Genomic DNA, 21,813 nt, shown 5'->3' with positions numbered 1-21,813 from the left:
AATATTTATAATTCATTTTTAAAACTTTGTTTCAGACTTTAATCTCAATTATTTTTGTTCTGATTCATGTTTGGGTCACTTGGGTCTGATGTAATGACATATTACAGTGTGATTCACAGACAAATTGAAATGAGTAATTAACCTCCTGCTTCCAATCCTCCTCCTTACTTGGTTAAAAAAATTATCATTTTAACATTGCAAAACAAGCAGAATATGAAGGACAGCAACATCTGCTCTTTTAAAAGGTCAGGGACAAAATGAGTAATAAATGAATGTGGGGAAAAAAGCAAAAAAATCAAAAGCTGTTGGTAATTTATTATGATCAACTTGATTATTTGTTTAAATGTTCATAATGTTAAAAAAGGGGAGACATAAGCATTAAGGTGTATATCCATAACCCGGAGGTCTTCAACAGGGGGTCCGTGACCCCTAGGGGGTCCACGGAGGTACTGCAAGGGTGTTGCGAAGGTTTTGGTTGATTACTTTTTTTTTTTTCATATTCCCCCCGCAATTTTTCCCACTAATTGAAATGTCTTTAATTACACATTAACATGAATTCAACACACTGAAGTAAACAGATAAATGGAGGCAGAAGACGTCTTTCAGTCATCAATGCACACATTCAGCGACACACAGGAGCTCTTTCAAGCTGGGCACCGATTCATTCACAACACCTGTCCCATCAACCAGGAATAAGAATCAGAAATACTTTAATAATCCCAGGGAGAAATTACTTTCGTTACATTACTCTATCTGTAATAGAGTGACTATAGGACCAGTTTGGTATATTACAATTTCAGAAAATGGGGGAATTTCAAAATCGTCCGAGATTTTGTCAAAATCCCCTAATAGTATAATTAGGGGCTCCCCGCTCCATCTTCCCATCACTTTGGGGGCCCTTGCCCTGGAAAACGTTGAAGACCCCTGCCCTAACCCATTACGATTCACTTTCATCACAATTTAAGAAGACCTTTTAACGTTTAAAAGGAATAATTAACAGTTTTACTAATTATACAGTACGGTCAAATATGAAACAACTGATCTTTGTCTTAATATGCCATTTTAAATCATATTGAATTAAATTTATTAAATGCAATTTTAGTTTACAGAGTGTTGTTCATGAAATTTCTGTAATTTAGACTTTAGAGTAGTAGACCCGCAATTTTTCCTTAGCTTTTAGGCTAGAAATCCAAACCTGATACAGACTATAATAAACCATTTTCGATGCCGATTTAATATACGCATATATACGGTATAAATTAATCGCTTGAACAAATACTAACATTTGTTTCCTAAACACGGGGCTTCAATTTGGGCTTTCCGAGCTTTACTGAAGGCATCCCAACGGCTCTCCTCTTTGCTAGTGCTAGCTAGCCTGTTTGCTAATGCGGCTATGATACCTTCAGACGACGTCCATTTACACGCACAATTCCTGCCTTTAAACCAATTTAAATCGTTTAACAACCTCTCCATCCTTTTAAAATGCATGTTTTTTTCAACCCAGCGAGATGGACAACTATCTCACTTCAGCGACTTTATTCGTCGGACGACAATGTTTAGTTGCGCAACAGACAGCTGCAGCTAAGCTAGCACCGATTTAATTAGCTTCCTGTTTTGTTGTCCTTATGTCCAATTGAATAAGAGCTCTTGAAATGAACACACCCTGCTATGCATCTGTGATTATTAGCATCCAGCTTGGGTGGCAACCTTAAGAGGAAGAAGAAGACGCTAAGTGTGAGCTAATGTTGCTAACTTTGTTGGAAACGCGAATGGAGGAGATGCTAGCGTGTCGGGCTGACTTTACCCTACTTCTCAGGTGAAGACTTCCAAGACCGGCCTGGCCTGCCCAACACTTTACGGAGGATGGAAACGCACTCATCATTAGCTGCTAGGCTAATCGGTGTTTTCTTTTCTCCCTCAAACCTCATTATGAATCCACACATGGACGCTGTTGTGTGATTTACATAATAATCATGGGCAAGGAGGAAGTTTCCCAAGAAGATAGCCACTGTTACAACATGGATTATTGATCTCAGCTCTTCATTTCGACCACATTTGTTTTGTAAATGACTGGATTGACTACGACATGGCTGCGATCGCGGAGTTTGTCCCCCCTCCTGAGTGCCCGGTGTTCGAGCCCAGTTGGGAAGAATTTTCGGATCCATTAGGATTTATCAACAAAATCCGTCCCATTGCGGAGAAAACGGGCATCTGCAAGATCAGACCTCCCCAGGTAAACGCTTACATTTGATTAAATAAACAGAATAATCTGTAAAATCTGGGGTTAATCCTTTGTGATTAGAAGAAGTACTCAGCTGAGGTTTATTTTGGGCCTACCTGAATTTTGTCACCCAACTCCTAGTTAGAAGCAGGCTGCTTTAATAAAGGTCAAATAGAGCTTAATATCATTGTGCACATTGTCTGCCTTTTACTCTTTGTTAAAACCCAGCTAAAAAAAACCCTCAGCTGTCTTATAATTCCTGTATCTGATGCTTTGTTTATGTTTTCCTGACCACTGAGTGTTAGATCAGTTATGGACATGATGACATTGTAGGAGATGCAGGCCTGAAGCTTATGTGAGTCCTTAGACAGCGACATGTAGCCCTTATTTGTATGATTTAGAGATCAAATATTCAAGCCTGAGATTGTAATTTGATTTGATTAAAAATGAACCAAGTTCTCCTATAAATATCATCAGTGATTATGTAATAAACCTGTCATATATGGTTATTGTTATTATTTAATCAAACTTTTGTGTGATCGTGGCTTTTAATGTATATTTTTTAAATATATATATATATATATATATATGTGTGTGTATGTATGTGTGTGTGTGTATATATATATATGTGTATATATAATTACTTTGAGTGTTTGATCTAGTTTGAATTTATTCCCATTGCTGTGTTTCTGGAGTAACTACAGGAAAATTTAGTGCTTCTCTTTTGTCTGTCAGGACTGGCAGCCTCCTTTTGCCTGTGATGTTCGCAACTTCCGCTTTACCCCAAGAGTCCAGAGACTAAATGAGCTTGAGGTGAGTTAAAGAACAAATATGTTTATGGAAATCATGTGGTTCTACAGAGGAAGAAGAGAAAAATGTACACTTTGGAAATGGTCAGTTTTCTCTTGTGGTTAATTTTACATGAAATGAAGCAGATCTACATATAGGATTGGGGAGTGTTGGTCTAGTGGTCAGAGCGGTGTGCTCTGAGAAGGTTGCAAGTACCCGGTTTCATCCCCTCTGGGTCTCTGAGCAAGAACCTTAACCCAGATTGCTCCCTAGGCGCTGCACAGTTCAATTAATATTATTATTATTACATCATTAAGCTGCTAACTCTGCTCCTGCCTTTAACCTGCCAAGATTTATTCTGGCAGCTCTTCAAATCCAAGTTGGCAGATCTGCTCCGCTAAAACCTTTAAAGGGAGTTTTAACCAGCCGGATTCCTGGTTTATTGAGGGATTTTTTTTTGTATCAAGTGGTTCTAGTAAAAATCTGTTTTGCCTTTAACAGTCATTCTTTATTTTCTCTTTATTCTAATCCCATTTCTATTTCTTTCTTTCTGCTTTTAAAGGCACTCACTCGAGTTAAACTTAACTTCCTGGATCAGATCGCAAAGTTCTGGGAGCTGCAAGGATCTAAGATTCGCTTCCCTCACGTGGAGAGGAAGATTTTGGATCTCTATCAGCTGAGCAAGGTGAAGCTAGTTCTTCATTTTTGGTCTTTTTTTCTGCCTCAGCTAAAAGTTATTGAGACATTCTGACCCATTAAAATTCAGAAATGTTGTTTTGATTAGTATCTGAAAGTTTCTCTTGTCTCTAATGTGTTGTTAAAGTTCTTCTGTTGCTTTCTTTCCAGATTGTTTCTTCTGAAGGCGGGTTTGAGACAGTCTGCAAAGACAAAAGATGGTCCAAAGTGGCGACTCGCATGGGTTACCCGCCGGGAAAAGGCACTGGGTCTCTTCTGCGCTCACATTATGAGCGATTCCTTTACCCCTATGAACTCTTCCAGTCTGGAGCAACTCTTACGGTAAGTGGTTTGGATGTAGTTCTGTTAAGGAGGTTTTAAACCGTTAAGTGAGAAAATTTTTTTTTTTACTTTTGTTTCTTTGCTTTTCTGCAATAGAAGTTAAATATATATATTTATGAGTTTGTTTCTACTTGTTGGTTTTATTCAGGGCATCCAGCGGCTGTATGATGAAGGAACAGATGGGGAAGAAGTGGATGAGGGTGTCGGGGAGGAGGCGATGGAGGAAGAGGAGCAAGAAGAGGAAGATGAAAAGGAGAAAGACAGAGAGGGTGACGTGACGCAAACCAAAGAACGGCTTCAATCAGAGCGGCGCTCCCGTCGACTGAAATCAGAGGTAAAAGATAAGTTTTTCTGGTCTTAATAATTTTTTTCCTCCAAAAAAAATAGTGTTAAACTTCTGTCCTAACAAAGCCAAACTTCTACCTTAAGTCAGGATCTCTGCTCACATTTTGCTGCTTTTTTTAAAAATCCCTGCAACTCTAGAGGGAAAACAAGGAGCCAAAAGGTCTCAAAATCTTCGGAACAAGTCCCAAGATGGTCGATTTGGAGATAGTACCAGCTGGTAAGATTTTTTTCCATCATGGCTGTCCCAGTCATCAGGTCGGCGGACTGAACTATGTTTGTGCTTTTCTCATTTTGCTCAGATGATGGGTTCGTTAAGAAGCAGCGGCACCTCAAAGCCCAGGCCTTCGCCATTAAAATGAGACCACGCAAGGAGACGCTGGAGGTTAACTTTGTAAGAGGCTTTCATTTCTGTTTGCTAACTGAATGCAGGTGTACTTCTAGGATCAGACGTTTAAGGATGCTCTGCACCCAGAGAGCTGTCTGCTAGGCATGATAAATTTCCCTGTGCTCAGTGCAAATTGCCAATTACTGACTTCATCTTTCACTAATGCATCATATGAGAGTTTTGCCAAATAACTGAAAAGCAAAACAGAAAGCATATTCCAACCATTTAAGCTTTCGAACCAGTTTTTCCGAAAAGCTCCTTTTTTGTGTGCCAAACTGAGTCAATGGGAACTAGAATAGCTCTAAATGTTTAAGACCGGTAGTCTTATCCTCTAATTCGAAAAGCAGATTTTGAGATCCTTTGGCCTGGTGTCTGCTATGCTGCTCTCTCTGTGTCTCCTCTTCTCTTTCCCTGTCTCATCTCCCTGTTCTCCTCCTTTTGAAGTGAAATGAAGTATGTAGTAAAGCACAGAGATAAGACCTCTTGTTTAGAAAGAAGTCCACTGATATTTTACGAGTATGGACGCTTCTGGAAAGCTTTTAATTTGGGGGATCATCACTAATGAATTGAATACTTTGCTTTATCAGCTTAATAATTGCTGTTAGTCATGCTACTGTTCTGTTCGTTTTTTTTCTTTTCCTGATCTTGCATTTTGCACGCACCTTACTCCTCTACTTCCTCTTGCACACTCCTCCCTCTTTGGACTGGCAATCTAAAGAGGGATCCACAGCATGGATTGTATTTAACAAGATGAAAACATACAGTTAAAGAAAAGACTAAATTCGCAATGGTAATTCTACTAAGAAGAAGCTGAAAGAATGGTAAATATATAAAAATAAAAGGAAATTATGATTTAGTAAATGGAAATATTGATTTTGAGTTGTGGTTTTATAAATAAGAAAAACAAACAAAACAGTCCCTGACATATTAGAGCATCTTGCTCATGAACATATAACCAACAAACCATCTGCAGGTGCAGACCGAACAGAAAACGCCTGATAAAAGTGGTTCCTTCAAAGTTTTGCAAAGCGTTTTAGTTTAGAAGACCCATCATTTTTTAGTATTATTTTCATAGAATTTTTAGTATTACTTTTGTCAGCTGGGATGTGGGAGTAAATATAAAATCTCTCTCTCTATATATATATACATGGATACAATGAAGAATACAAAAAAAGAAGGCATATTTCTGCTGCTCAAGGCACATAACCAAAGATTTTGTCTGTGATTTATTAAGAGATATTAAAGGAAAACTGAACACCTTTTGGCCAATAGGGGCGCTAGACCTGTAACAGCCTTTATTTTGCTTCTGCTAAACATCGAAATAATAACAAAGGTATATGACTGTATAGTTGGAGCAAAGTGTTAACTTGCCAGTCTAATGATGTAGTTGAGAAAAGAAAATCAGTTTTACATCCGTTGTCTTATTTCAGCCGGCGCCAACCAACAAACTCCTTTCCATGATCGACTCTTGTTTTTCCTCGTACACGATCCCTCTCCCGTTTTGTCTTTTTCCCCTCCTCAGAAGGTTTAAACTTTTTCCTTACCTATGCCATTACCAGTAGTAGAGCAGGTGGAAAAATAATAGAGCAAAAGCTTTGGCTCCTTGACGATACAAGAGCCTGTGGCCGTAAAGCAATACGTTCTTCCGGGTCACATGACCTCGCCAAGACGGTGCATATTTATTCCTTATATAGGAGGTATTTCAAAAGGGGAAGCCCCGCTTGTAGCATTAATAGTGTCAAGTGCTATATATTGGCTGTAGGAAACATTTAAAATAACTCATATGCTCCAACTATTTAGGTCACAAAGTGTGCCTTTAACATTGACATAATCTAATAATAACATTGATCTTAACTGAATCTGGCTATTTCTTCCTCCCAAACAAAATCAGTCCAGGCTGTCTGTGCACATGCAATCAGAGCAGGACTTATAATGTTCATGTGCATCCAGTTAACCTGTCATTATTACCACCTTGGCTTTTATAAACACATGCATATGACAGCAGCTAGCTGATCTCATTCCACTTAAAGCAGACAGCGGCACTGAACACCTGTAATGTTAGTTTAAGCGTAGCAAAAGAAAAAAAGTTTTGAGTATTGAAAAAGTATTGAGTATAATGTGACTTTTTAAAAAACTTAAAAAAAGAAAACAACTTTTAAACTAATAAGTGTTACACTTTTTTTTTTTAAAGCACATCCAGTATAAAAAAAAATATATATTAACTCATATTTTAGGGGTGCTTTGATTTAATTTAGGGATGCTCCAGCACCCCAAAAATGGGCCACGCCTATGACTTAATCATTTTTTATTTATTTTTGTTGTTCGGTTCCTCCAGATTGAGTCATCGTGTCTCTTTTCTTTCCTCTTAGATCGACCTTTATTTGTGCCTGGTTTGTGGACGAGGAGACGAGGAGGACCGACTGCTGCTGTGTGACGGCTGTGATGACAGCTACCACACTTTCTGCCTCATTCCGCCCCTGCAGGATGTGCCCAAAGGAGACTGGAGGTGCCCCAAGTGCGTCGCTGAGGTAGGCTAACTGAAGCCCCAGATGGCGCTCTGTATTTTTGTTTAATATCTTATCACTTTATGGAGCTACGTATTTGTTACACTTATTTCTCCAGACAAGAACCAGCATTTAAACAAACCCAAACCTTTTAAATTTGCCTTTTTTATCTTTAATCAATTCCTGTGCTTTTGTGTTTCACCCACAGGAGTGCAGTAAGCCCAGAGAAGCCTTTGGCTTCGAGCAGGCTGTGAGGGAGTACTCTCTGCAGAGTTTTGGTGAAATGGCAGACCAGTTCAAATCCGACTATTTCAACATGCCGGTTCATGTGAGTAGAACCAGCTTTGTTGGTTCGTTGAAGCAGCTCATTAGTGGGTAAATGGGATCAGATCTTTCCTAAGCTCCTTAATCTGAAGTTCAACAAAGTCCTCCTTGTGTTTCTAGATGGTTCCAACAGAGTTGGTGGAGAAGGAGTTCTGGCGCCTGGTCAGCAGCATCGAAGAGGATGTTATCGTGGAGTACGGCGCTGACATCAGCTCCAAGGACGTGGGCAGTGGTTTTCCTGTGAAGGATGGCAAAAGGAGGCTCCTAGGAGATGAAGAGGTGAAACAACTGACAACTTTCAATTATATATATTTTATATTTTTTGCTTTGCTTTTAAAGAGACAAAAATAAATGCTGAAATATTGCTGCTTAGCCAGTAGGGGGCGGCAACATCAACATTAATCTTAGATTCTGCAGTTGTTGCTCTAAAATGCATAATTTCCTTATTTTATTTTTGAGTTTAATTCAGCTGATAAAAAAAAAGGCTGATTTATTTGCAAAGTGCAGCATTTGAATAAGCTCTGGAAGCTGAGATAAAACGTTGATCCATTTTGACAGTTTTTATTTTGTGATCATTCTTTTGGGGGGGGAAAAACGAACATTTCCACTTCTGATAGGAGTATGCAAACTCTGGCTGGAACTTGAACAACATGCCGGTTCTGGAGCAGTCGGTTCTCACACACATCAACGTGGACATATCAGGCATGAAGGTGCCCTGGCTCTACGTGGGCATGTGCTTCTCCTCGTTCTGCTGGCACATCGAGGACCACTGGAGTTACTCCATTAACTTCCTCCACTGGTAAGAGCTTTTTGATTTGGAGGCCAAAACTGGAAATAATTATCTGCTCCAGTGCATTAGACTGATAAACATATTGGAGGCTGCACGGTGTGTTTTACTCACATTTACGCCCCAAAAATAGATAGGAGCGAGTAGAGAAAAGTTTAAAAAATGGGAGCATGTGTGCAAATAGGTGTTTCTGTCATTCGCATTCAGCTTCTAAAATAACTTAGGCTTGATTCAAGTTTAGTTTATTAAAAAATCAGAAAGGGAAAGAATTTCCAAAAAGTCAAATAATAAATTTGTTTGTGGAAAATATTTAAGGAACCAGTTACGAGGAATCAACGTTGCCTTTCATGTTTCTGCCAGCAGCACATAGACCTGAGCATAATGGTTTGCACAGTTACCTGCTTATTTGCATATAAGCCTGAGTACAGAAGTGCTTTGAGAACGTGAACCCAGCGCCGTTCAATCAGCCCACTGAGACTGGTGAATGCTGCAGCCTCAACAGTAGAGGGCGAGCTTTAAAAAAAAAAGCTCCCTCCTTGAAACTTGTTATCTGAAAGCACCACAATGCAAATATGTTTAACCCTGACTTTAATGAGCATAACGGTCTGTTTTTAAACAGTTACCCCCTCATTGGCACTGTGAAAACGTGAACCCTGCGTTGGACTGTCATCAGCTCACAGAGGCAGATGAGCACAGTGCTGCCAACTCAGCGGCTTTATTGCTATATTTAGCAATTTTCTTTTACTTATTTATTTTTAAATGACTAGCAAATATTTCCTGTCTTGTTGGAGACTTTGGTGACAACATGCGCACCCAATGATCTGACTTTAATGTGAGTGGGCTAGCCCCTCTCTCCACCAAAAAGCAGCAACTGCAACTTTTTCCTCTGAGCTCGGGTCCTTTGCTCTTGCCGTATCTTTGCTCTTTGTTTCGTTCCCACCTTCTTTTTTTTTTTTTTTTGCCAAAGTTCTTGAGCCACATTTTTGAAATTCCAAAGTTTTTAATTTTAGTTAAAAACAGCAGCGGTATAACTGTTAAAGTAGGTTGTGTGGATTTGTAAGTATTTTAATGAATATGCTTTTTTTTACTTTGTTTGCTCCAGGGGCGAACCCAAAACCTGGTATGGCGTGCCGGCCTCTGCGGCGGAGAAGCTAGAGGCTGTGATGAAGAAGCTGGCCCCAGAGCTCTTTGACTCTCAGCCAGACCTGCTGCACCAGCTCGTCACCATCATGAATCCAAACGTCCTCGTGGATCACGGCGTCCCGGTATGTAACCCTAAGGTTTAAACGCTTGATCTAGCTGAGTCTGCAGCTCTTGTAAGAACGTCTTTCTTCAGGTTTACAGGACCAATCAGTGTGCCGGAGAGTTTGTGGTTACCTTTCCAAGGGCGTACCACAGCGGCTTCAACCAGGGCTACAACTTTGCAGAAGCTGTTAACTTCTGCCCTGCAGATTGGGTTAGGAGCACAGCTAATCCTCCTTTATAAATAACCTGAGATTTATTTAAATTCCCCATTCATGCCTCCATCTCTGTTGTTCTTAGTTACCCCAAGGCCGCCAGTGTGTCGCTCATTACCGCCGTCTCCACCGTTACTGCGTCTTCTCCCACGAGGAGCTGTTGTGCAAAATGGCAGCTGATCCAGAGAACCTGAATGTGGAACTCGCTGCCGCCGTCTTTAAAGAAATGGATGAGATGATAGAGGAGGAAACGAAACTCAGACAGGCTGCGCAGGAAATGGTGAGTCTCTTCTTCCCGATCGGATCATGGAGAGATTCTGGAAATGGAATCGTTCAGAAACAGCCTCCTCTCTCTTTAAAGGGGGTTCTGTCATCAGAGCAGGAGGTTTTTGAGCTGCTCCCAGATGATGAGCGTCAGTGCTTTAAGTGTAAGACGACCTGTTTCCTGTCTGCGCTGACCTGTTCCTGCAGTCCAGATCGACTTGTTTGTCTCCACCACGCAAAGGACCTCTGCGACTGTCCCCTCGGCAGCAAGTGTCTCCGGTTAGATTCCTCTAATCCTCCATGACGGGGCAGGACTCAGGAGTTTGGGAGGAGTTTGAGTCATTGTTTGGTTTGTTTTTAGGTATCGCTATGATCTGGAAGAGTTTCCATCCATGCTGTATGGCGTGAAGACACGGGCTCAGTCCTATGAGACCTGGGGAAAACGTGTCGCAGAGGCTTTAGCTGCAGACCAGAAAAACAAGAAAGGTATTTAGTTGATGTAACCCAGAACACCAGAACTTAACTATAAAAGATTTACCTAAGGGTTCCTACGGAGTCTGGAAAAGTCCTGAAAGCATGAAAAATAAGGGTTTAAAAGGAATATTTATACTTTCAGACCTTTAGTCCATCCATGCTGTACCTTCTCTCTGTCCTTCCTATGCTTCCTTGCAGTCATTGTTTCCTCACCTGCATTTCTTCCTCCCTTATCCCTTCTTCGTTCTTCTTGTCATCTTCCTATTATTTTACTCATTTTCTCTTTTTTCCTTACATCCGACCTCCTAGTCCTCATCTATTTTCCCTCTGTTGATTTCCTTTCTTATTGCCTTGCTTTGCTCTATCTTCATTTCCTACCTTTCCTTTTGTACCAGGACCTCTGGAAAGTTAGGAAAAGCAACGATACGGAAAGCTAAATGTGGTGTTTATGAGTAAAAAGAGCAAAAGATGTTAAGTTTTGATAATCAGTGAGACTTGGTTTCCCGTCAGTTGAACTCTCCTTGTTGGCTTGTGGTAGATCTGATAGAGCTGAAGGTTTTGCTGGAGGACGCCGAGGACAGAAAGTATCCGGAGAACGCATTGTTCCGCCGCCTGGGGGAGATGGTGAAAGAAGCAGAGACGTGTTCCTCAGTGGCCCAGCTGCTGCTCAGCCGCAAGCAAAGGCACAGGTTTGTTCTCAGCAGGCCTTCTGAACAAAAAATGATTTAAAAAAAAGTTATATAAAAAAGTAAATTATGGGAAATTATTGGTATTTCTGTCCCTTCATCTTAGTTTTCTAGTCTTGAAGATGGGGTGAAGAGTTAATTATTAAGGGAAATAGGGTGAACAGTTGTTATTAACGAACGGCAAAAAATGTTTTTATATCCTTCATCCAAACCTGAGAAAGTGCCATAGCAACCACCTTAGAAACCGAATGCTTCGGGTGCAAAACCATTGAGACATCACTCTCTTCCTGCGTTTTATTGTCATTACACTGTCACAAGTACAGAGCAACGAAATGAGCTCTCTGCATTTAACCCATCCCCTTGGGGAGCAGTGGGCTGCAGTTGTGCGGAGCCCGGCGAGCGATGTGGGGGTTAAGGGTCGTTGCTCAGGGACCCAGAGTGTCAGTCCATGGGAATGGGACTTGAACTCGGAACCTCTGGATTCCAAGCTACATGCCCTAACCACTAGGCCACCAGTCGCCAAAGAAGTGGCGGTAACAGCAGGTAATTTCTGCTCTTACCTTTAATGACATGGAGATGTGTAGCATTGCGTTGCTCCAAGGAGCATTAGTGGGCTCTGTGGTCTAAAAAAAAATCTAAAGTCTAAAGGATGGATTTGGGAGAGAAGACAATTCAGCTTCTGACAGGAAGAGAGTCGTGGTTGCAAAGTAAAACGCATTTTCTTTGGGGGAAATGCAAAATAAAATCTCAAGGGGAAAAACATTCAGTTTTCCCCCATTTGGGATCGCACAGCGCACTTATAGCAGACTGTTTACTCCAGTAAACAGAATACCTAGGTGTTCAGAAGGACAGAAAACAGATAAAGGGAAGTAGTGATCCTCTTTAAGCCCCTCCCCAAAAAAAACAGAACAAGGAGGCACAAAGGCTTTGCTTTGTAGTTGCAGTTTTTTATACAGTTCTTTTTATTAAAAAAAAAAAAAAAATGTGTCTTAATCTGACCCAGTCAAACTCGGGATATGTTTCAACATGTGGCGCACTGGGACAGAAGTGGAAAAAAAATCTGTACAGATGGGGATCTGTTCACTCTGTGTAGAAGAAGCTCTCTATGAAGTCAGTGGGACCCTCACTATTTTTATATGGAATCTAATGGTCCAGGATAGCCCTACTCTACATTATTATTGAATAATGTTTTATTTATTTATGCCATGTAGGATCTAAAGTATGTGCAGTAGGTTTACAACAGTTTGGTTAATACATGTTATTAGCATGATTATTATTGGCAATAGATAGCTGGCAAGCCTACAGTAATATCTATAAATATCTATCCTAGGGCTGGGCGATAATTCAATAACGATATATATCGATCGATAGACGTGTGGCGCAATAGAAAAAAAGAGGGTCGATAAAAGTTCGATAAAAAAGAAAAGCAGTTTTCCTTCCTTCTCATTGTAGCCTAGCATGTAGGTTTATGCTAGCCACTGCTTCCTCCCAACCAATCACAATCGCGGACCCAGGCATGCCGTCACCAAGCGCCGCCCTCTCAAACCACAACACAGAGCACATGAAGATGCAGCAAGGAGAGGCGGAGGAAATTGTTTCAAAGAAAGGTTTTTGTAGTTCGGCAGTCTGGCAGTATTTCGGTCATGCAAGTCGGACCAAAAACAAACCACAGTCATCTGGAAAATGTGTCGGGAACCAGTGAAAACCAGTCTGATAACGAAACCAACTTTTTTTTATCATCTCAGCCGCTCACAGCCGCAGGAGTACGAGCTGTGTAGGCCCCGGTGCGGCTCTCCTCCGAGGAATCTTCGGAAAATATATATATATTTTCAGTTCTGGGCAGTTTCCCACGTAGTTCTAACAATTGAGATAAAAATGCTGAGGGGCCAGAAACTTCAAAGTAATAACTCAGGTTAAAGCAGGAAACGGGGGCGGCGGCGGCGGGGCATTTATTTATTTGTTATATTTATTTTGGTCACTTTAGTTTATTCTTTGTCAGTATTTAATAACATAACTCAGGTCTCTTAAGTTATTTTTCTTTAAAACAATTCTGTTATGGTTAAAAAAGTTGGTTAAATAAAGATTTAATTCGAAGTCTGTGTTTGTGTTTTTTATTAAAATTAAATCATTTAGCAATTTTATAAAAAGTCCAGGCAGAGCTGCACATAAAATATGGTTTCAAATCTTTTCAATAATTATCGATATCGATCAATATGCATTTTTTTTTATCGATAAGCTTTTTTTCTATATCGCCCAGCCCTAATCTATCCATAAAACATGCAGTTTTAACACCTACCATTGTGAAAGTTGATGTCCAGGATTATGGTCGTTATCCGTTGAAATAGCCTCACTTAGGGGCTGTGGTGGCGCAGTGGTAAGCGCTCACAACCCTCACTTAACGGAGATTCATAACCATTTCCTATCGCTTTTGTTTCAGTGTTTATATCCGCCATGTTGGCTAGCCAATGTCCCAGAGTGACGTCACACTTGGGGGTTTGGTATGGGCAAAAAAAAACAAAACCAGAAAAACTGCATATTTCTTTTAAAAATTCTTTATTTCAAATCATTAGTATCTGACTATCTATAGACAAACAGCAGGAAAGAACTTTCAAAAAAATGTTTCACCCCATCTTTAATTTACAGTACCATTCTATGTTAAGTTTAAGCTAATTGAATCGATCAGGTTCTCCCTGATTTAAGGCTGTAGGATCGAATAGTGCGTTGTTCACTTTTTTTTTAAATACTTGTTTTAAAGGGAAACTGAACGTTTCTTTTCTCTGTTTGTGCAGCAGCCGCCTTCGCTCTGAGAGTAGCCGCAGTCGCACCAAACTGACCGTGGACGAGCTCAAAGCGTTCGTGGAGCAGCTCTACAAGCTGCCCTGCATCATCAGCCAGGCGCGACAAGTCAAAGTTAGTCTCAATCTGTTTATCACCTCTAACCCTCCTCCTTCAGTCACGTCAAACAGCTGCTCTTCTGTCCAGGAGCTACTGGAGACGGTGGAGGACTTCCACGAGCGCGCCCAGGTAGCGCTGTCGGACGAGATGCCCGACTCCTCCAAGCTGCAGGAGCTTTTGGACCTGGGCAGCGGCCTGGATGTGGAGCTGCCTGAGCTCCCTAAGCTGAAGCAGGAGCTGCAGCAGGCGCGCTGGCTGGATGAGGTGGGATTGTGTTCCAACCTGTAGCTTGTTGGTTTCATGTTTTATCTACTGTAACTTAAAACAAACAAAGCTGTTCCCTTATTGTGTAATTTTGCATTTTTGTTTCATAAATGAAGGTTCGTGGCACCCTCGCTGAGCCTCACCGTGTCACTCTGGAGCTAATGAAGAGGCTGATAGACTCTGGACTTGGTTTAGCACCACACCACGCAGTGGAGAAGGCAATGGCCGAGCTGCAAGAAGTCCTCACTGTCTCAGAGCGTTGGGAGGACAAAGCCAGGGCCTGCCTGCAGGCAAGGTGAGGCCTTAAATCTAAAAAACATTGCTTCAGATTCAAAATGCGGGTTTGAGCTGTTGATTTCAAACCCCCTGCCTGTGTGTCCTTTTGTAAACCCAGGCCTCGCCACAGCATGGTGACCTTAGAGAGCATTGTCCTGGAGGCAAGAAACATCCCAGCATATCTGCCCAATGTTTTGGCTCTGGAAGAGGCCCTGCAGAAGGCCAAGGATTGGACCTCCAAAGTGGAGGCCATCCAGAGCGGAAGCAGCTACGCTTACCTGGAGCAGCTGGAGAGCCTGCTGGCCAGAGGTCGCTCCATCCCCGTACGGCTCGACTCGCTTGGACAAGTGGAGTCACAGGTGGCTTCGGCCCGAGCGTGGAGGGAGCGGACCGCTCGCACCTTCCTCAAGAAAAACTCCACGTACAATCTGCTCCAGGTGGGAACACTTTAGATTTACATACAGTTTCCCGCAAAAGCTTGTATTCCAGAACGTTTCATCATTTAGGGAAATAGAAGACTCTTGTTTTTAATATTTTGGGATTAAGAGAAAATGATTTATATTTAAAAATGAGCCTTAGATAATATTTAACTTGATTCTAGAAATGAATATTCGACTTTTGGATATTTTTCTGCTAACTTTTCGCCATGCCAAAAAAAAAAAACCCTTTATTTGTTTAAAAACACGTTTAGGGAGCCTGTAAATATTTGACTTGGTTAAATTAAGTATTTTCTGCAGGACTAGATTATTAGATTATCCTTTTTTTTAATCAGGTTCTCAGCCCTCGTGTGGACATCGGAGTGTACAGCAACAGCAAGAGCAAGCGGAAGCGCGTCAAAGAGCTCCTGGAAAAGGAGCGAAGCGGCTATAATCCCGACGTCCTGAGCGATCTGGAGGAAAGCCTGGAGGAGGTGCGAGAGCCTTCAGCTGTGGTGGCCGCCTTTAAAGTTATGGAGCAGAAGGAAGTGGAGGCTATCCACTCGCTGCGCGCCGCCAACTTGGCCAAGATGGCCATGGCAGATCACATCGAGGAAGTCAAGTTCTGCCTGTGCAGAAAGACGGCCAGCGGCTTTATGCTGCAGTGCGAGCTGTGTAAGGACTGGTTCCACGGAGCGTGCGTCCCTCTGCCCAAGACGGGAACGCAGAAGAAAGTGGGCGTCGGCTGGCAGGGCAACAGTAAAGACTCTAAGTTCCTGTGTCCGCTGTGCCAGAGGTCACGGAGGCCCAGACTGGAGACCATCCTGTCCCTGCTGGTTTCTTTGCAGAAGCTGCCGTCGCGTCTGCCAGAAGGAGAGGCTCTGCAGTGTTTGACAGAGAGGGCGATGAGCTGGCAGGTATTCACTCCCGCCTCTCCTGCAGCTTGAATTTAATGTTTTCTGTTGGATTTAAAAGATCTTCTCACCTTGTTGTCTTTCCAGGATCGAGCACGTCAAGCCTTGGCTACGGAGGAGCTGTCCTCCGCCCTGGCAAAGCTTTCAGTGCTGAGCCAGCGCATGGTGGAGCAGGCAGCGAGGGAGAAAACGGAGAAGATCATCAACGCTGAGCTGCTGAAAGCTGCTGCCAATCCTGACTTACAGGTAACTCAGACTTTTATTTTGAAATCTTTTAAAGTAGGTCACAGCTGTTTCGTTCTGCTGTGCTGTTTTTTTTTGTTTTTGAAGCACTGAAAACTGAAGGTGTTTGATACAGAAGACTGTGCCTCAGGGAATTCGAGCCTTTTATATATTTTTTTTTTTATTCGACAGAGCATCCAGCTGTGTTATTCAGCTTTCTACTGAAAGCAGATGTTAACATGTTTTCTGTTCTCCAGGGTCACATCCAGACCTTCCAGCAGTCCGGTTTCAGCAGGGCGGCTTCACCTCGCCCGTCTCTGGACTACGACGACGAGGAAACGGATTCAGACGAGGACATCCGGGAGACCTATGGTTATGACATGAAGGTGAGCGATGAGGCACTTCATTTATATCTAGAAACCTTCATTTATGTTCATATGGTCTTAATATTCGACTGTAATGACCCACATCTGTTGGTTCAGGACCCGGGGGAGCTAAAGCCGTACCTGTTTTGTGACGAGGAGATTCCTGTAAAGTCAGAAGAGGTGGTCAGTCACATGTGGCCCGCTGCTACTCCTTCATTTTGCGCTGAACACGCCTACTCATCAGCCTCCAAGTCCTGTGTGCAAAGTGAGACTAAATCTGCTGTCACTGACAGAGCCTTTTGCTTTTACTTGTTTAATGCACATAAATCCTTTAAGGTGTCTAAATCATCTTTTACCTACAAATGTTTAAACCTCAGACATCAGCACTCCCAGGAAGCAGCCCAGGAAGACCCCCCTGGTACCTCGGAGCCTGGAGCCCCCGGTGCTGGAACTATCGCTCCAGGCTAAAGCCCAGCTGGAGGATCTGATGATGCTGGGAGACCTGCTGGAGGTGTCCCTGGATGAGACCCAGCACATCTGGAGGATTCTGCAAGCCACGCACCCTCCCTCTGAGGAGAGATTCCTGCAAGTCATGGAGGTAGGGAGCCGCTGATTGTGTAACTTGGTTGCAACATTTAAGAAAATGAGGGATAATGTTTGGATTTTTGTTGATTGGTTACTTATGTCGAAGTGATTTATTTACAGTAACTAGCAGACGTATTTAAACAGCGACCTGGGGGGGCGCTGAATTTAATTTAATTTCATGCCACACTTTTCAGATTTGAAGCCATTTTCATTTATTTCCATCCTCTCAACAGCCTGACAACTCTTTGCTGGAGAAGCCCCTCAAGATCAAATTTAAAGACTCGGAAAAGAAACGGAAGAGGAAGCTGGAGAGGGCGGAGCAGCACCACGTGTTGATGGCCGCCGCCGGTGGCGCCTCGGCCGTCGGCGACCCCAGGCTCCAGAAATCTAAGGAGCTAAAGCGAGTGGGCCTGGAGCTCGGCCTCGGGGTCAAACCTAAGAAGAAAAAGCTGAAACTCAACTTGGAAAAGAACAGGGAGATGAAGCAGCTGGCCAAACGGTTAGCCAAGGAGGAGAAGGAGAGGAAGAGGAAGGAGAAGGCAGCTGCTAAAGCGGAGGCCATCAAGGAAGGTCTGGAGAAGAGGAAGGAGAAGAAGATCCTGGACATCCCCTCTAAGTACGACTGGTCGGGTGCGGAGGACTCCAATGACGAGAACGCTGTGTGTGCAGCCAAGAACTGCCAGAGACCCTGTAAAGACAAGGTGAGGACTCATTCTGACAAGTTTCCGCTGTCCTGGGCCTCCCTGCAGATCCAGAGCCGTCCTGCTCAGAAAGTAGAACAACAGAGAACAATAGATGATTAATAGACACCTGGCTCAGAGGGCAAACAGGGCAGATTCTATGAAACTGAAACTGTTCTTAAACATACAAATCCAAAATCCTTCCCTGGATACTATCATGCTAAAATGAATTGATATTTTTACCACTGTAGTTCAGGGAAAATAGGACTTTAACCTTCAGTGTTTCTGCTCTGGGTCTGTGAGGAAAGAACAAGATTGTAGATAAATGTATATTTGCCTTCTGTCGAAGTGTTTTAACCTTCCTTCAGCTTTCCCTTCTTCATATCCTCACTACCTTTTCTACTTTGACCTTCCAACTCTTTCTATTCTTCCATTCCTCTGTCCTAATTGTTTTCCTCGTTTCCTACTACCACATATTTCCTTATGCACTTTCTTCTTTCCTTTACTTTGACTGTTTTTGCTCAGTAATTCAGGGATGTTTGTCAGTATTCGGTTTATTTATCTTCCATTTCAATTAATCACATCTTTTATGTTTCCAGTGAATCCTTGCATGTGTTTTAAAACTCCATTCAAACTCCATTCATGGAGGGCCGGGGTTACACACCTTTTTTGATTGTTCTGTGCTTCAGTGAAATATAGCCTAGTTTATAGTCTTCAAACATCTCCTTATGAGGGAAGCATGTTTCTTTCTTTGGTTTTCTTTGTAAGGGGTTAACATCAACCATTTCCTCAAATGAATCTGACATAACTTTATTGAATATCAACAGCTGATAACAGCACTGGAACACCTTAAGGAGAGTTACACATCACATATTAACAGGTCCCATTGATGTGGTCCATTTCAACTGCAGAACTGAATACTTTCCTTTAAGTTAACCAGTGGCCAGTCTACCTCCTTCGTGCCTACCTGGCAGCCAATCGGAGATGAGGAATTCATCAGCCTTGAAGCTTTCTAAACCTTTTGTCACATTTTCATTCAAACATTTGGCCTTTATGTCAAAAATAAAAGTTGGTGGCAATAAACGGCACACTTCATGGCAGCTAAATCTCCTCTGTGAAACACAGCGTTGGCAGCGTCATGGTGTTGGGATGTGTTAATGCCATACAATAGATTTAGGATGTGATTTGTGGGAAAATCTATCATTTTTTATCTGTTTGGGTTCCTCCAGGTGGACTGGGTTCAGTGTGATGGCGGCTGCGACGAGTGGTTCCACCAGGTGTGCGTGGGCGTGTCGTGCGAAATGGCGGAAAACGAGGACTACATTTGCATGGACTGTTCCCAGAAGGCTGCCGGCGGGGTGGAAGGAACCACCGTGGAAGAAGTGGCGGGGGAAAACATTGTGGTCTTGGCTCCGTGCGGCGGAGCGGTATCGTCTGTTGCTCCATGGTCGGCCATGTCCCTCTTAAACCCTGCAGCTTCGAACCATCGGCCAGAGCCTCGCCAGGACAGCTAGCGCTAAAAATGGGCTCTGCACCCCTTTGAAAAAAATAAAAACTGTGTACAGGTTCGTCTGTGACAAATAGACTTCTTTTATCTTTCCATGGGAGGATTTCTGTTTCTGTCTGGATTGTAAAGCACAAGAAATAGGGAATTTTCAACAGTTTCATGGGAGAAAAGTTCTCAGACTTCTAAGATGTGATGTTGGTGCAGAGAGTTCTTCCTTCTATTACACCCGTTGGTCTGAAACATCGGCTACTCCCTTTATGGTGTCAGTGCTCTAGTTCAATTAATTTACAACAAAACAGTTTTCCTAAAGCTCCATTATTTAGTCCGATCAGACAAATATGTTCCCAGTCCTGGGACACTCTGTCCTACTCACTGCTGCCCTCTGCTGCCCAGGCAGAAACATCTCAATGTTTAGGACTAGAAGGAAGCAGAAATGGTTCAAATCTAGTGGAATTATTTATAATGTATATAACATTTAAACAGTAAAAAAAAAATGGTTTGTGGCTTTTTGTTTTCTCACCTTTTAATAAATGATTCCTAGTCAAATCGTATGTGTTTGCTTCTATTTTTCTTTAATTATGCCACCAATAACATCCACTGTGAAACATGATAGGGGTAGTATCATGCTGTGGGGGTGCTTTTCTTTAGCAGGGTGGTGGATCCCTCCATGTTATTCAGATCTGATGACAATCAGTTACCGTAACCTGCAGCAAACAAAGATGGCGTCAATAGTTTGGGGATAGTAGTAAAGATATTAAACTCAAAGTCACAATTGATAAAAGTTTTCATTCTTTTTTTGTCTTGGTTATAGTTTCAGTAAATCTCTGGAGGAGAGCACCAATCAGTGATGCTGACCCTGGTACAGCCTTCAAACCATTTAACATTTCATTTATGTCTTTAAAACGGTATAAACCCTATATGTATTTTTTTCTGCATTTATGGTGCTTTGAAACTCCTTTTTTTTTTTTTTTTTTAGCTTTGAATAATTAAAAGCTTCTAAAATAAGGAAATCCTTGGAGAAAAAATGTCCTGACTAAAATGAGGAGTTATTTTCTTTTAAATATTTACAGATGAGACCAAAGGAGATTAGCCTGACACTATCCTAGTGATGAAACACGGGGATGGCAGCATTATGCTGTGGAGATATCTCTGCATACCCAGGATTTTTGAGTTTCAGAAAGCTGGGTAACCATTATCAGTTACTGCTTGAAGCAACTCTGGTCTTACGCCAGATTTTAGTCATCCTAAAACTTCTATCCTAAAATTTGAGCTGAGATCAGAGAAGAAATGGTACACACATAAGCACAGTTTTGAGGGGTTTTCCTTTTTAAAAATCCACAAGATGAATAACAACATTCTCAAATCTTTAGATTCTTTCAGTGAAAGAATATCCATTATCTCCTGTTTTGAAATTTCAATCAACATCTAGTCATATATTTTCAGGTTTCTTGGCACGACAGGGAGCATAGATGACATCACATTCATAGCTCCTTTACTAAAGAAAGGATGTTTTATATTACTAAATAATACTGTATAATACTAAAATACTGTATTTTAGATTTTCTTGTAAAACACTTTAAAGAAAAAAAAAACATCAGTTTCAGCTGCAATTATGATATTTTTAATATGACATTATGAACCAAGGTTTAACATCTTAAATATGAATTATACTTATAAAACAGGGGAAAAGAACAGCAAGAACAGTTTAATTTTTTTTATAATCTCTTTATGGCTTCTTATTTCCTGCTTTTCCATTGATGAGATCTTATATCATTAAGCTCACCCTAAAATCTAGGATGACTTAATTCATAGTCTGGTTAGCTGATTTATCTCACCTGTTCTAAAAACTGAAAATCCTGCAAATCACAATACCCGGATAAGTTGAAAACTAAAGACTGGAGCGGAGATTTACCTTCTTGCTTGATAAGGAATCTAAACATAAAACCAGAGCTATGATGGATTTGTTTAAATAAAACCACATATTCATATTTTAGAACCAGAATTCATTGAGATTTAGGGACTAGAATAAGATATCCTGCAAAGATCTGGAAACCAAAAATACTCTAGGTTTGGGAAGTGTTTGTAACCTCAAGACTGAGGATCGTTTTGCTGTCTGGCTCCAACCCAGCCGAGTCCAATCCGGTGGAAACTGACCTCATCTGCTTTTACCCTCCGTCTGAGTGGCTTCACCTCTGTCAATGTACTGACAGGAGAAGACAGTAGTAATCATGTGCTCACAGAGGGCAGCCCTGTATCAATGTAATAAACAATAAAGATATCTAACTTCTGCTGATGTCATAACACTTCAACAGAAGCACCAGGCCTAAATACACCTGGGAAGTGTCTGCACAACTTTTAAGGTCATAGAGATTCTTCTCTATTTATTTCATATCAGGTTTTTTTTTTTTTGTGCAGCTGAAGCCGACACTGGAGACC

General features: G+C 41.8%; 1 protein-coding gene across 1 annotated transcript; it reads left to right on the top strand.

Annotated features, from left to right (window-relative positions):
• The first annotated feature begins 1,294 nt into the window (after positions 1-1,294).
• Positions 1,295-19,923, top strand: kdm5a (lysine (K)-specific demethylase 5A). The gene is made up of 28 exons (XM_038274506.1): positions 1,295-2,233; positions 2,957-3,034; positions 3,573-3,695; positions 3,857-4,027; positions 4,176-4,361; positions 4,511-4,589; positions 4,672-4,763; positions 7,127-7,285; positions 7,470-7,589; positions 7,706-7,864; positions 8,203-8,384; positions 9,475-9,637; positions 9,709-9,828; positions 9,915-10,109; positions 10,191-10,372; positions 10,455-10,579; positions 11,106-11,256; positions 14,043-14,163; positions 14,236-14,412; positions 14,529-14,707; positions 14,807-15,125; positions 15,461-16,021; positions 16,106-16,264; positions 16,498-16,626; positions 16,723-16,870; positions 16,983-17,203; positions 17,424-17,891; positions 19,100-19,923. The coding sequence occupies exons 1-28, from the start codon at positions 2,087-2,089 to the stop codon at positions 19,382-19,384; spliced, it is 5,199 nt and encodes a 1,732-aa protein (XP_038130434.1). The 5' UTR covers positions 1,295-2,086; the 3' UTR covers positions 19,385-19,923.
• The last annotated feature ends 1,890 nt before the right edge of the window (positions 19,924-21,813 follow it).

This window comes from Cyprinodon tularosa, unplaced genomic scaffold (assembly GCF_016077235.1).
Source record: "Cyprinodon tularosa strain WSP-4 unplaced genomic scaffold, ASM1607723v1 ctg92, whole genome shotgun sequence".
NCBI classification, from domain to species: domain Eukaryota; kingdom Metazoa; phylum Chordata; class Actinopteri; order Cyprinodontiformes; family Cyprinodontidae; genus Cyprinodon; species Cyprinodon tularosa.
This window is presented reverse-complemented; position numbering and strand designations above follow the sequence as displayed.